Source organism: Dictyostelium purpureum, assembly GCF_000190715.1.
Source record: "Dictyostelium purpureum unplaced genomic scaffold DICPUscaffold_244, whole genome shotgun sequence".
Classification (NCBI taxonomy): domain Eukaryota; phylum Evosea; class Eumycetozoa; order Dictyosteliales; family Dictyosteliaceae; genus Dictyostelium; species Dictyostelium purpureum.
Window position 1 is genome coordinate 1 of NW_003519580.1, and position 14,854 is coordinate 14,854.

Sequence of the window (14,854 nt, forward strand, 5' to 3'; positions counted from 1 at the left end):
AAAGATAATTTTCAACCACTATGAAATATATAAATAAAAAAAAAAAATTGTTTTTAAAATTTTAATAACTTTTATTTTAAAATGAATTTAATCTAATGAAAAAAAAAAACAAAAGAAATAAATACACAATAACACAATAGAAATAACTTTGAATATATTACATTATGTTTTCTAAAAAAAAATTATTTATGAGTTTATATTAAAATTTTTTTTTTTTTTTTCCCACCTTTTTTTTTTAGTTATAAATTATTTTTGGATGTTTTAATATTAAATAAAAAAACATTCAAATAAATCAATATATATAGGTAAAAAACTAATATAAATTATTTTTATTAATAAGCGGTCTGTTTAAAGAATTTTAATTATTTTTAAAAAAATAAAATAAATAAATATTAGTTTTAAAAAAATACCACATTAATATAAAAAAACCCAAAATTTCATTGAAGTTACACTAATGTATTTCAATTATTTATATTAAAACTATATATAAAGTATAGTTTGATTAAATATTTAACAATGGCACTTTTTTTTCATTATTTTAATATCTCTATTACTGTATTTCTTTTTTTTTTTTTTATTAAAATGAATTTTTTTATTTTATTTATTTATAAATCATTAAAATATTAAATTCAATTCTATTTAATTTTTTTTTTTTTTTTAAAAAAAAATTCTTTTAACAATCAAAAGTGTGGTAGGTATTTCAAATATCAGAGAGAGAATTAAATAATAAAAATATTTAATTAAAATACTTAATTTAAATTAAAAAAAAGTAAATGAAAAATATATGTGTACCTATAAAAATTATAAATTAAACATTATAGTATTGTTTTTTAATTTTTTTTAATTTTTTTTTTAATTTTTTTTTTTAATAATTTTGTTATATTTTCTTTTTTTTTTTCTTATTCATATTATAATTTTTTTTATTTCAATAAAAATTAAAACTTACAAACTACAAAATTTTTTGTGTTCAATATATCTTTAATTTTTTTACATTTCTACAATCATATTTTATTTATTATAATTTATTATAGTTTATTTGTTTTTTTTTTTTTTGTAAATAATTTTATATTTTTTGTTTGTAAATAAATTTTATTTAAATTTTTTTTGTATATATATTTATTTAATCACCATCACTTCTTTTTTAATAGCAATCAAAATAAAATGTTTAGTTTAGATAATTTAGTTATTGTTTTTTTTATTTTTGTTTATTCTGTATTAAATTCCCTCATTACCACAATCATCCTCAAACATTATTACTATCCACAACAACAACAAACCAATAATAATGGAATGTTTACTAAAGAGGATGTAGATCGTCTCTTGGAAAATCATAAAAATGAAATTAATTTAAAGGTAAGTTTCATTTAACATAAAACTATATTTTATAATTTATTAATATTTATTTTTTAAAAATATTTAGATTTCCAAAGAAAAAGCTATTCTAACAAAAGAAAATGAGGAAATTCAAATAAAATTGAAAAAAAAACAAATCAAATCTTCAAAACTAAAAGATTTGCTATTGGATTATGAAAACAAAAAGGAAGAGGTACTAAAGCAACCTTTAGCAGTACCAGATTCATTAAAATTAAGAAAAGCTTTGGAAGAAAATGCACAATTAAAAAAGGTAAATATTTTATTAAAAATAATTATTAATATTAATAATTAATGATTAAATATTGTTAATTAATAATTAATATTATAAATATTTTTTTTTCACATCATCATAATTTCATTTTACTAATATCTTATGATTAATTTTTTTTATTTTCAATTTAGAAAACTTTGGAACTTGAGGAATCAAACTCACAACTTTATAATCAAATCCAAGTTCAAGTTAAAAATTTTAATGACCTTAGAGTACATGCCGAGTCAAAATTAACCAATGCATCGGAGCAATTAGAAGAAATAAAAAAAGTTGCCAAAAAACAAATTCTTGAACTTAATTTAAAATTAAAAGATGCAAAATCCAAATTAGCTTTGAAAAAAAAACAACAACAAGAAGAAAATAAATGTTACGTTTGCATGGAAGATATGGAGACTGATAGCATCGCCACCATTGATTGCAATCACAAATTCTGTTTTGATTGCATGGATACATGGCATAAAATTAAAAATACTTGCCCATTATGTAGAGCAAGATTCTATACAATTAAAGTAAGTAAATTCATACATTTATATTTATATTTAATAAACAAAAAAATAAATATTAATTTTTTTTCATTTTATAACTGTAGAGAGTCGGTCATGATCCAATTGTAGTAGGCGATGTTGAAAATAGAGCCCATGAACAAGAATTAGATTACAATTTCCTTGATGATTCCGATAATTTTGAAAATGAAAATGAAAATGATAATGATAATGATTCCGATGATGATTTCAGTGATAACAGGGAGCAATTTTATCACCATTTATTGCGTCGTCGTTTTGTTCACAATATTTACGAACCAATATTTGATGATTATATAAATATGGATTAATAATGAAATTGAATGCGATTAAATTAATAATTTACGTACTTTATTCAAAGTTTCTTTAAAACGAATATGATGAAGTCTTTATTATTAATTAACTCGTTTCATTCCTAGTTTCATTTATTGATTACAATTACATTTATATACATCATCCGAAAATTTGTCCAAGTAGTTCTAAATAGTCAAATCATTATCAATATTTTAATAATAAATATATCATATTGTTCAGCTCTACAAAAAGGAGCAACGTAAATTTATAATAATTTTAAAGTTCCAGATCCAAATATTAATATAGAAATTCAAAAAGGTAACTATAATAATAACATTAAAATAATTCATATATTTAAAATTAAAAGAAACTAATATTTAACTTTAATTCTTATTTAGCCTAATTCCAATTCTTTATTCCTCAATATCAATATGTTCAAAGTTTCTAATCTAACGTTAAGATCAAAATTCGAAAAAAAAGTTCACGACAATCTCCAACTTTATCAGAACCAAAAACCAGATTCACTTTTCCCTTTAATGGTAATCACAATCCATTCAGAACCGTATTCCAGCAGTATAAATACCCTCTACAACCATCAACAATCACATATTCCAGCAGTATAAACACCCTTTACAACCATCAGGCAAAAAACCACCACTTAGACTCACTGGCAAAGCATATCCAAGCATAGCTAAATCAATCAATATTTTAAAAACTAAATTATTTATATATTTAATTAAATAATTATTTAATAAATAAATTTATAATAATTAATAGTTTTAATAATTAAATTAAATAAATAAAATAAACTATTTCATAAATATATAATTAAATAAATAAACATATAAATTTTAAAATATCTTTTTTTTTTTTTTTTTTTTAAAAAAAGCTTACTTAATAATATAATAAATATTATTAGTGTAAGCGACGGTGTTTATTTATATTAAAATATAAGAAGAAGTATTGGTTGGGTAAGGTTGAAGCAATCTATCTAGTTTAAGAAGTTTTTTTTTCTTAGATTATTATCATCAGCAGGTGATTTCGGACTACCTGATTGGTACGGAGTGGTTTTGATTGGTGTGGATATTTGGCTAACATTTCGAGTACGGTTACTTTTTGTGGTATTAATATTTGTTATGGCAGTTTTATTTTTGGAAGTTGGTGAAGCTAATCTTGTAAAAATGTTGTTTAGTGCGTTAACCCTGGATGTTCTTGAGGGTTTGCTGGTTGATGAATTATAAGAAGCAGGTTTCAATAGTTCTTCAACAATTGGTTTCTTTTTAGTTTCACTAATTTTAAATTGTTTCTTGTTTTGGTAGTTCACTAACTTCATCTTCTAATTTTCTCTTTAGACCTACTGTATTTTTTGGGATAACTGAATTTGGAAAGTGACCAGGTTAGAGTTAATTTATTTCTACTATTACCACCCAATGACACTCAAAGATAACATGATTTATAATCATTTTTTTGTTTTTTATAAAAATTAAATTTTTTTAAAATCATTTTTTTTACAAAATATAAAGTTTTGGGTATCGTTTGAAAGAAAATTAAATAAAAAATCTGAATAAAATAAAAAAAATGATTAATCATATATTTTAAAGGTACATATACTTATTTTAAACCAGTTTCTATCTCTTTTCCATATTATTATTTTTTTTTATTATAATAAATATTTTTCAAAACAGTTCTCTTTTTTATTTATTTTTTATAATTTTTTTTTTTTTTAAAATTTTTTATTTTCTTTCGAATATAATCCTTCTTATTAAAAAACTATCATTATTATTTAATAATCACACATAAAACAACACATATTCAGCAACACAAAAAAAAATAATAATATTTACACAATACAATCAATAATAAAATATTTTATTTGTCTTTATTTATATAATAATAAATATTTTTTATAATAATCAATTAAATTAATATTTAATAAAATTAGTAATTTTATAATATTTGTTTTTAGAAAACATTATTTATCAATATTTAAAATGAATAAAATCACTTTTGTTTTATATCATTTATTTTTAATGTTAATTTCTTTTATTTTAACATTAACATTACTTTGGGTATCTGTAGTAATTAATAATTATTTTTATATTGTTTACTACATTGTTTATTCAATTAAAATTGCATTGTTTTTTTACACAATGCTTTATGTATGTGTCTTAATAGGAGACATAATTAGATTAATATTATATATTTATAAAATAAGAAAAATAATTATAATAATAACCTTAGTATTACTTATTGTTACTGTCCCATATCAGAATAATATTTTATGTGTTATTTACCCTATATATACAGTAATAATTATTATATTTTTTTTCATTATTCTTTCTATGTGTGTCTTAATAGGAGACATAATTAGATTTATAGTCTATATTTATAAATATATAAAAAAAATTATTAAAAAGTGTACTTCTTTAAATTTTAAAGAAGACTTGGGGATTAACATTTATCAATAGACACGCGTTACCCAAAAAAAAAAGAAAAAAAAATAGAAAAAAAAAAAGAAAAAAAAAATAGAAAAAAAAAAATATAAATAAAAAATCATTAGCATTCATGGTGGTCCTCATCATCACCATCATGAGTATCCTCACCGGCATTCATGGTGGTCCTCATCATCATCATGAGCATCCTCACCGGCATTCATCTTGGTCCACATCATCAGCATTCGTCTTGGTCCTCAGCATTATCATCATCAGCATCCTCACCGGCATTCGTCTTGGTACTAAGTATTATCACCATCAGCATCCTCACCGGCATTCGTCTTGGTCCTAAGCTTTATCACTATCAGCATTCATATTGGTCCTCATTCATCTAGGTCCTCATCATCATCAGCATCCTCACCGGCATTCTTTTTGGTCCTCAGCATTATCATCATCAATAACATTCATCTTGGTCCTCATCATCACCATCAGCATTCATCTTGCCCCTCAGCATCATCAGCATCAGCATCGTCATTGGTTGCCCCTCATCAACATTAGCATTCATCTTGGTCCTCATTCATCACCAGCTTTCATCAGCATCATCATCATCATTCATCTTGGTCCTCATCATCAGCATTCATCTTGCCCCTCATCATCTTCATCATTCGTCTTGGTCCTCAGCATTATCATCATCATCAGCATACATATTGGTCCTCAGCATTATCATCATGAGCATCCTCACCGGAATTCTTCTTGGTCCTCAGCATTATCATCATCATTAGCATTCATCTTGGTCCTCATCATCATCACCATTCATTTCATCACCAGCATCACCATCACCATTCATCTTGGTCATCATCATCATCAGCATCCTCACCGGCATTCATCTTGGTCCTCAGCATTATCATCCTCATCAGCATTCATCTTGGTCCTCATCATCACCATCACCATTCATCATCATCAGTAGCAGCATTCATCAGCAGCATCATCATCAACCTTAAAGCTTTAGAAAAGAACTTTTAGTAAATCAATAATAATTAATAATTTTATAAAAAAAAAAAAAAAAAAAAGAATAATAATAATAATAGGATATAATAGTTCAATCTATTTGATGGAAGAAATACATTTTCCCTGGCCAGGCAAATATTTTGGAACATCAAATGATTTTACTGTTTTCAATATCCTAATAATTAAATTTTCAAATAAAATATAATAAAATAAAATAAATTTTTTTTTTTATAAATAATATGTTTATTTTTTACCTTTTTCCTTTTTATTAAAAATAGCTCTTCATGATATAATTTAGTATAATATTTTTATTTATTGAAGAAATGATTATTATTGTTTGTCTACTCTTTTAAACTTTGAAATCAAAATCATACAAAATTTTGAATTTAACGATTCTTTGAGAATGGGAAAATGTATTATAAATTAATCAAAAAACAGAAAGAGAATAAAATAAATATTATATAATAAATATTATAATATAAAAAAGTTTTTTTTATGAAATTATCTTAATTAATTAAATTTTATTAATTACATTCTATTTACAAATTAAAATACATCATTTTCTATTAATAAAAGGAATAAATATAAATTATCAATAATGAATACATGTACTATTATTTTTTTTAAATTTATCTTTAAAATTTTATTTATTGTCCAGATCTTGTTACTCCAGATAGAAGTAGTATGCACCAGAAACCATTGAAACCTGCTTTTTATATTTAAAATTTTTAAAAGAATTTTTTTTTTTTTTTTTTTTTTTTTAAAAGTGAAGATAATTAAAAAAAAATGCTTTAAATTAATCAGTAAAATAAAAGAATTTTAAAAATAAATAATTAATAAAACAACAATACTTAAATCCAAATTTTATCTTTGTTTTTTTTTTTTTTTTTTTAAAAGTGAAGATAATTAAAAGCAAATGCTTTAAATTAATCAGTAAAATTTTATTTAATGTTTTTTATAAAGTTTATAAAGAAAATATTCTAAACTGTTGATATTTGGTAAAGATTTGATGCTGATGAAGTATGCTCTTGCTATTCTTCTTTTGAATTTTCTATATTCTTCATTGATGATTCATAATTATTGTTTGTGGTTGTTTAGCGTGTCTTTCCTTGATGTTTTTTAAACCTTTTATGTATTCTAAAGTAGCTAGCTTAGTCCATTTTGAGGTTAGATTCTTAAAATCGAGTTCTTTTAATGTATTTTCTTGATCGTCGTATAGTTCTTTACATAACCAAATCCAAACTTGATGAAATACCAGGGTTTTGGCATTTCTAGTGTAATGTATTATCATCAAAATTCACTTAATTAATTAATTATAACTTAAATAGTCATTTAATCAAACAATTATAATAATTAATAATTTTAATAATTAAAAATAATTTAATTTAAAAAAATAAAAAAATAAAAAAATAAAAAAAATAAAATTATTATTTTCGAATTTTTCTTTTTATTCAATTTTCTCATAAACTTAAAAATCATATAATTTATTATCTTTATTTTTATTGTCTATTAACTATTTATTTATACTTTAAAGTTCATTTACATTACATAGGTGTTGTTATAATTTGTAATGTAGATGGAGCTACTTTAGTTATAGATAAATAATAAATATAAATAATTCTAATAATCAAATAAATATACAATTCTTTGTTTGTGAAAACTAAAACGGAAAACTGAAAACTAAAAAATAAAAATTTTATTTTTTAAAATTTTCAATTTTTTTATTTTTATTTTATTTTTAATTTTTAATTTTAAATAATAAATTATTTAAAATAAAGGAAAATATAAATATATTATTTAGTTGAGATATAATTATAACTGTAATATTCATTTAATTCTAAAATGCATATGAATACATTACAAATTATTTATCTTTGAATCACCAGGAAGAAACAATAATTGTGTTAAAAAAACTCCCCGTCCGGGAATTGAACCCGGGCCTTTCGCGTGACAGGCGAAAATCCTCACCACTAGACCAACGGGGAAGATCTATTAAAAACTATTTTTTCATGGTCGTATCGTCTATTTTTTTTAAAAAAATCCTTTTATCCAAAATCGAACAATTCAAATAACCTTAAATATTCTAGATCATGAGAACAGAGAATTCTTAGACAGATTGGTCACGTGGATATTTTGCTAAAAAACTTTTTAAAAAATTAAATATTAATTAGATCTTTATTCTGAATTGGAAAAATTGTTTTATATTTTAAAAGAAAATAAATTACAAGAGTTTGAATAAACGTGTATAGATATATATTTTAATTTTTTAAATATTTATTTTTTTATATATATTTTTTTATAAATTAGTTTCTTTTTTTATAAAAATTTTTGGTTTTGTGGTGATAACTCTTGAACTCTTAAATTTCTTTCATAAGAAGCTTTTAAGAAAGGATTTAAACCTGAAATAAAAGCATTACCAGACTGGAACTTGTCTAATCTTCTTAAAAGTTCACATGTTGCATAACGAACTTCATCAGATTTATGGAAAAGACCAACAGCAACAGGGAATAAACCACCATGGGATTTTGGAAGATAGGAAAGGAATTCTGTGACTTGTTCTTCTGTTTTAATAGAATTAAGGAAAGAGTGATAAATTTTCAATACTTCTTTTTCTGGAATATGTTTCTTTTTACGGAGTTTACGAATTGAAGCAAGAGTGGTGTGATCACGTATAGCGCTAGTACGTTTAGTATATTCTTTGTCAAAGAGATAGGTTGAGAATGATTTGGTTTTAGTCCATGCTTCAATACGTTGATGATTAGCATCGATAGCAAGTTGACGAGATTGATCATCAAGGAACTCCTCTTCATCTAATGTCATATCCACAATATGTTGAGTATATTCTTGGAAAAGTGATTTAATTTTATCTTCGCCATAGTGAGCTGAAATGTTGTAATTGACTTCAGCCATAAAATCATTATCGTATTGTGTGAATTTATCTTGTTGTTCTGGATTGATTAAATTTGGATTGATTGTAACTTTACCAGTACTAATATTACAAAGAATATCCCACCATTCAGTACGTTCTTCAAACATTGGATTTGCAACACCTAATATTACACCTGTGCTTGATGGTAATCCTTCAATTAAAGAGTGATGATGTAAATTGAAATTTGGGAAGCATCTTTCTCTTGTACCTTTTAGTGGTGGACAAACCATTGAGCATGCTGCTAATACATAGTTACAAATTTCATCTGCACTACATCCATATCCTAAAAATATAATTCTTTTTTGTGATAAAACACCATTAAAAATTTTCATAACATCATTGCCAAACTTTTGTACCAATCCAATTACTTTATACTATATTAAAATTTAAAACATTAATATTAATATCTATTATTTGCATAAATATATCTATACTCTTTGTATATAGAATACTTACATCACCGACTTCATCTGGGAAATATGTAATTGGTATATATAATGGCATTTTATTACCTAAATATGTAATAGTTGTAGCGTAAATATGTTTATTACGGTCTGGTGATGCACGTAGAATATGTTTTTGAATATCGTTTAATTGTGGTACTGTTGACATATCTAAACTATTTAATGAATTATATAACTCAATAATAACATCGATACTTGGATTGCTATAATATTTTTGCATTGCTAAAACAATAAATGGCTATATTAAAGTAAAAAGAAAAGTTAATAAACAAATAAAACCCCATTATAATAGTATTAATTCAATTTAAAATATTTTACCTTGAATATATTGATAAATGGATGGGTTGAACAAATTGCCATTGATTTGACAACAGCACCTCTTTTGGCTGTATCATCTTTTTGATTATTCATATAATTAAGACAATATAAGAAATCTTTACACTTTTGATCCTCTGGTGGTTCATTTGGATTGGTTGTTGATTCGTTAGATGCTGGTGTATCTTTTGAAGATGAATCCTTATTTTCAGTTGGGTTGGTGGTAGTTGATGGTTCTGTTGCGGTGGTGGTAGTTGTTGTTTCATTTGGATTGCTATTAACTGGTTGTTGTGGGGATGTATTATCAGTTGTAATTTCTGGAGAAGATTCAGATTTTGTTTTACCTTTTGCTTGATCATCTTGAATTTCTGAAATTAATCTTGTCAAATGCTCTAAAAATAATTTTTCATCTGCTGCTTCTATAAATCTAATACCTAAAGCTGTACTTGAATCTGTTAAAACACAATCAAATAATGGCTCTAATTGTGTAAATTCTAAATCTGCATGCTTTTGACTTTATTAAATATTAAAAAAAAAAAAAAAAAAAAAAAGTTAATAATTATATTTTAAATAAATTTAAATATTATAAAAATAAATTAATATTACATTTTAGTTGAAAATGAACCATTGCTTGAACCAATCGAAATGTAATTTTGGTAAAACTCAACAAGGAGTTTTTCTTGATCTAACATTACCCAACCTTTTTCTTCATCAGTTTCAGAGAAACTATAAATATATGCCATTAAAGGTGATGATATTTGTTTTTCAACTTTAGGTGCAGCTGTTGCTGATTTATTATTATTATTATTGTTATTGTTATTGTTATTATTATTATTGGTATCAATTTTTGAAGGTGATTGTGGAGATTGAGAACTTTTGGAAGATGATGATTTTGATTTTTCTGGAGATTTAATATTTTCTGGGACTGGTCTATTTAAAAAGAATACTGTCCAATCATCATTTCTTTTGTGTGCTCCATCTGGTAACATCCACTCTGATAACATCAATTCCATACCACCTGTAGCAATTGGATAAGGATATTGAATATTAACTTTACTACCCTGTAAAATATCAAACTCTGCTAAAAGGATAAACTCTACTAATTTCTTTGATTTAAATCCACCACTGTTCGAAACAATTGTACCATTACTAACACCACCATTTTGTGTTGCATCTGCTGCTGCGACTGCTGCTGCTTGTGTTGCTGTTTGAACTTTATTTAAAATTGATAGTGATAATTGACCCTGTAATAATGGTTGAGTTTGTTGTGCTCCTGTTGTGTGTTGCTGTGGTACAGCTAATGAATTTTGTGATGGTGATGGTGAAGATGATCTACCTGAACCTCCCTCTTTACTATCTTTACTGTTATTCCCACTATTACTCATTTTTTATTCTATTTTTTTTTCTTCTTTATTATATTACAAAAATGATTATACAAAAATTACAATAAAAAAAAAAAAAAAAGATATCTCTTTTCTCTTTCTTTCTTTGATACAATAAAAAAAAAAACTATAATACAAAAACCTATATAATATACACAAAATAAATAAAAAATAAATAAAAGAATAATAGAACAATTAAATAGATATCAATCGAAAAAAAATAAAAAAAAAAAATTTTGATGAGAAAAAAGATTTGTGTGTGTTTTAAAAAAAAAAATAAAAAAAATTTAAAAAAAAATAAATAAAAAAATTAAAAAATTTTTAAAAAAAAAAAAAATCCAACAATTTGGTTTTTTTTATATTTTTGAATTTAAAATTATAATAATTGTGAACCTATATTTAAAAATGGAATGAATTTTAATTTTGATCAATGATTTTTTTTTTTTTTTGTAAATTTTTTTTATTATTTATTTATTTATATATATTATAGTTTTTTTTTTTGAAATAAATTTATTTAATATTTATAATCTTTGACATATAATGATTCACTGGCAGAGGCTGAAGCTTCTTCACCTTCATATTTACCTAATTGAGCAAGTGAGTTGCATTTGGCACGGTGTAAGTAAACTTTACGGGCACCTTCAACATTAGCAGCATCACCTTTCCAAGTGCTAATAACTGAAGCTTGTAAAGCACGACCATAACTGAATGATAAGGACCATGGACGATTTGGAACAACATTCATAGCATTTAAGTTTTGAGTGGCTTCAATTTCAGTTTGACCACCTGATAAGAAAACAACACCTGGAAGAGCTGGTGGAACAGTACGTTGGAGAGTACGAACAGTTAATTCACCGATCTTTTTGGCAGTTGGTTTTTCACCAGTGTAACCAGTACCAGCTAAAACCATATTTGGTTTTAAGAGAGCACCTTCTAATAAAACATTGTGGTCATTGAGAGCTTTGAAAACAGCAGCTAAGACTTTTTCAGTAATTCTAGCTGAATCTTCAATTGAGTGGTCACCATCCATTAAAATTTCTGGTTCGACGATTGGAACTAAACCATTTTCCTATTTTAAAAAAAAATATTAATATATATGATAAATATTAATATATGATAAATATTATTAATAGTATGATAATTACTTGGCAAATGGCAGCATAACGAGCAAGGGTGTGAGCATTTTCTAAAATTGATAAGTTTGATGGAAGATTTTTGGCAACATCAATCTTTAAGACAGCTCTCCATTTTGCGAAACGAGCACCAGCTTCATAATATTTCTTACAACGATCACCAAGACCATCTAAACCTTGAGTTGAGGTTTCACCATCAGTATTTGGGATTGGAGTAACACCTTTATCGACTTTGATACCAATGTGGATACCTTTATTCTTTAAAACGGTTGCAAATGGAGTACCATCAGCCATCTTTTGGTAAAGAGTTTCTTCATATAAAATTACACCACCAATAAATTTAGTAACATCACCTTCAGTGCCAATTAAAAGTTCTCTGTAAGCTCTTCTGTTTTCTTCAATATTTTCTAAATTAATTTTTTGGAAACGGCTACCAATGGTACCAGTTGATTCATCAGCTGCTAAAATACCTTTACCTGGTGCAACAATAGCTTTCTTTATAAAATTTTAGTTTTAGTAATTTAATAAATTATATTAATACTTATTTATTATTTATGATTTTTATTTATTTTATTTATTTTTATTTTTATTTTTCATATGAATAAAATTTAGTCCGACGTCGGAGGATTATTTTTTTTTTTTTTTTTTTTTAAAAAAAAATCATAGGAGATAAAAACCATATAATTTTTTTTTTTTTTAAAAATTATTTATATAATTATTATTTTTATTAAAGTTTTTTAAACCTAAAGTATTATTTGTCAGTAACTTACAGCAGTAGCAATTAATTCTTCTTGATATTTTGAGGTGTTCATTTTAATATTATATATGTGTTGATAAATAATTATATTGGGAAAAAAAAAAAAAATTAAAAAATTAAAAAAAATTTTGAACCCAAAAAAAAAAAAAAAAAAAAATAAAATAAAAAATATTTTAAATAAAAAAATAAAATAAAAAAAAAAAATTAATATTTAAAAATTTTTTATAAAACTGTAGTCTGGTTTCTTTTTATGGGGTTCACTACTAAATTTAATATAAATTTAATCTTTTTCCTTCTTATATCCATTATTATAATAATAAATTAAAATTTAATCACCAAAATAACAATAAATAAATACAAAATATATTTATATATAAAATTAATTGGATTCCTTTTTTAAATTTCTTTAAAACAATTAATTTGAAATAATAATTAATAAATTAATAGTTTTTTTTTTCTGAAAATAATTATTTGTTGGTAAAAACATTCTAGATTTGTATATTCATTGTAATAATTTCAAATCAAAGAATATTTTTTATTTTTTTTTATTTTTTTTATTAAAATAATTTTTTTTTAAAAAATGAAAAATTTTAATTTTTTTTTAATTTTTTAATTATAATTATTTTTATTATTATTATTTAGATTTTTAATATGTCTAATAAAAAAGAAGATTTAGAGAATGATCTAGAAGATATTGAAGAAGATTTGTCAAATGAAGAATCATCAGACGATGGAGATGATGGTGTTACACAAACAAAGAAAAGAAAGAAACCATCAGCTGCAACTCCCAAAGTAAAACCACATCCACCAATTCCAAAATTACCCTATACTGACCGTGTTTTTATTGTTCAAGATAATAGCAGTAATAGTGAAGATGATTTTATAAATTTTGAAATTATAACATTACCAAGTCCAAAATATGGTAAGAGAATTATATATTATGATTATATATTATTTTAATTATTAATTTTTTTTTACAATCATTTAGAAAAAACTTATTGTAGATATATTAAAGATAAAATAAATAATAAAATTTTAGAAATAAATAAATTTAATAGCAATCCATCATCTTGGTTCATTGATAATGGTGCTAGAAATGATGGTTCAATGTACATTGCTTCAAATATCGATCCATTATTTTTATTAATACCATTTTTAGAAAAGAACAAAACACAAAACAAAAATGAATATTTCGAAGTTTCCTCTGTTGTAAATGATCCAATATATAGCAATCTTTCAAAAATTACATTTAAAGATGAACAGTTAAAATTAATTTGTGATTTTAAAGGTAATTATAGCATTTTTATTAATTATATAACATTATTAGTTTATTAATTTTTCTTTATTTTTTATTAAAATTAATAGATTTTGCAGGATCAAGTTTATATAAATTAGATGACGAAAAATTGTTACTATGGTTAAGATGTAAAGTAAAGAATATAGCAAATCATTTAAAAGATAATGATATAGATATTTTTAAAACTTCAAATCATGTAAAGAATGTTTTGTCATGGGAAACTTTATATACAATGTCAATTGGTTTTATTAGCGAGTATCTTTCAGATGCACACATCAAATTATTAAATGAATCATTTGGTTTATTATCTGACAAGGCTAAAGAGACCATCCAAAAAGAATCTGCTGATTTAGTATATACTGAAAAAATTATAGAACCAGAACCATCTAAACCAAAGAAAGCTGCATCAAAAAAAGGTTCTGCAAAAAAAGCTGCCGCCAAACCAGCTCCATCAATAACAACAACAACTTCACCATTTTTTACAAAAGTTTCATCAACATCATCAAGTGATGACAATAAACCTAAAGGATCTTTAATTTCAGATTATTTTAGTAGAAAATAAATAAATAAAAATTTTTTTTTAATACATAAATTTATTATTAATTTAAAATTGTATTATAGAAAATTAAAAAGATTAAAAATTAAAAAAGATAATGGTTTTTTGTAAAAAAAATAAA

At 23.4% G+C, this 14,854-nt stretch overlaps 7 protein-coding genes across 7 annotated transcripts; 4 read left to right on the forward strand and 3 right to left on the reverse strand.

Moving 5' to 3' along the window:
- Window positions 1-1,161: 1,161 nt before the first annotated feature.
- Window positions 1,162-2,477, forward strand: DICPUDRAFT_155373 (uncharacterized protein; the record flags this gene model as incomplete). The annotated part of the gene is made up of 4 exons (XM_003290786.1): window positions 1,162-1,353; window positions 1,421-1,624; window positions 1,777-2,154; window positions 2,235-2,477. 4 exons carry the CDS (start codon window positions 1,162-1,164, stop codon window positions 2,475-2,477), a joined length of 1,017 nt encoding a protein of 338 aa, XP_003290834.1.
- Window positions 2,478-2,891: 414 nt separating this feature from the next.
- DICPUDRAFT_155374 (uncharacterized protein) lies at window positions 2,892-3,083 on the forward strand (the record flags this gene model as incomplete). Its single annotated transcript, XM_003290787.1, has 1 exon — window positions 2,892-3,083. The coding sequence occupies one exon, from the start codon at window positions 2,892-2,894 to the stop codon at window positions 3,081-3,083; it is 192 nt and encodes a 63-aa protein (XP_003290835.1).
- Window positions 3,084-3,451: 368 nt separating this feature from the next.
- DICPUDRAFT_81548 (uncharacterized protein) lies at window positions 3,452-3,793 on the reverse strand (the record flags this gene model as incomplete). Its single annotated transcript, XM_003290801.1, has 1 exon — window positions 3,452-3,793. The coding sequence occupies one exon, from the start codon at window positions 3,791-3,793 to the stop codon at window positions 3,452-3,454; it is 342 nt and encodes a 113-aa protein (XP_003290849.1).
- Window positions 3,794-5,049: 1,256 nt separating this feature from the next.
- Window positions 5,050-6,680, forward strand: DICPUDRAFT_155375 (uncharacterized protein; the record flags this gene model as incomplete). Its single annotated transcript, XM_003290788.1, has 4 exons — window positions 5,050-5,198; window positions 5,261-5,422; window positions 5,451-5,855; window positions 6,668-6,680. 4 exons carry the CDS (start codon window positions 5,050-5,052, stop codon window positions 6,678-6,680), a joined length of 729 nt encoding a protein of 242 aa, XP_003290836.1.
- A 1,536-nt stretch (window positions 6,681-8,216) lies between these two features.
- DICPUDRAFT_155376 (uncharacterized protein) lies at window positions 8,217-10,993 on the reverse strand (the record flags this gene model as incomplete). The annotated part of the gene is made up of 4 exons (XM_003290802.1): window positions 8,217-9,203; window positions 9,286-9,531; window positions 9,612-10,122; window positions 10,215-10,993. 4 exons carry the CDS (start codon window positions 10,991-10,993, stop codon window positions 8,217-8,219), a joined length of 2,523 nt encoding a protein of 840 aa, XP_003290850.1.
- Window positions 10,994-11,409: 416 nt separating this feature from the next.
- On the reverse strand, window positions 11,410-12,956 carry DICPUDRAFT_49487 (uncharacterized protein). Its single transcript, XM_003290803.1, has 3 exons — window positions 12,894-12,956; window positions 12,136-12,618; window positions 11,410-12,059 (listed from the first exon to the last, which is right to left on the reverse strand). The coding sequence occupies exons 1-3, from the start codon at window positions 12,933-12,935 to the stop codon at window positions 11,505-11,507; spliced, it is 1,080 nt and encodes a 359-aa protein (XP_003290851.1). The 5' UTR covers window positions 12,936-12,956; the 3' UTR covers window positions 11,410-11,504.
- Window positions 12,957-13,531: 575 nt separating this feature from the next.
- Window positions 13,532-14,820, forward strand: DICPUDRAFT_57002 (uncharacterized protein; the record flags this gene model as incomplete). The annotated part of the gene is made up of 3 exons (XM_003290789.1): window positions 13,532-13,802; window positions 13,869-14,168; window positions 14,246-14,820. The coding sequence occupies 3 exons, from the start codon at window positions 13,532-13,534 to the stop codon at window positions 14,737-14,739; spliced, it is 1,065 nt and encodes a 354-aa protein (XP_003290837.1). The 3' UTR covers window positions 14,740-14,820.
- Between the last annotated feature and the right edge of the window lie 34 nt (window positions 14,821-14,854).

What these genes read in the sequence shown, in the direction of transcription:
- DICPUDRAFT_49487 (XM_003290803.1), bottom strand. Translation starts at nt 12,935, where the DNA reads ATGAACACCTCAAAATATCAAGAAGAATTAATTGCTACTGCT. An exon ending in AAGAATTAATTGCTACTGCT is followed by an intron (nt 12,619 to 12,893) that starts GTAAGTTACTGA and finishes AATTTTATAAAG; the next exon opens with AAAGCTATTGTTGCACCAGG. An exon ending in GTTATGCTGCCATTTGCCAA is followed by an intron (nt 12,060 to 12,135) that starts GTAATTATCATA and finishes TTTTTAAAATAG; the next exon opens with GAAAATGGTTTAGTTCCAAT.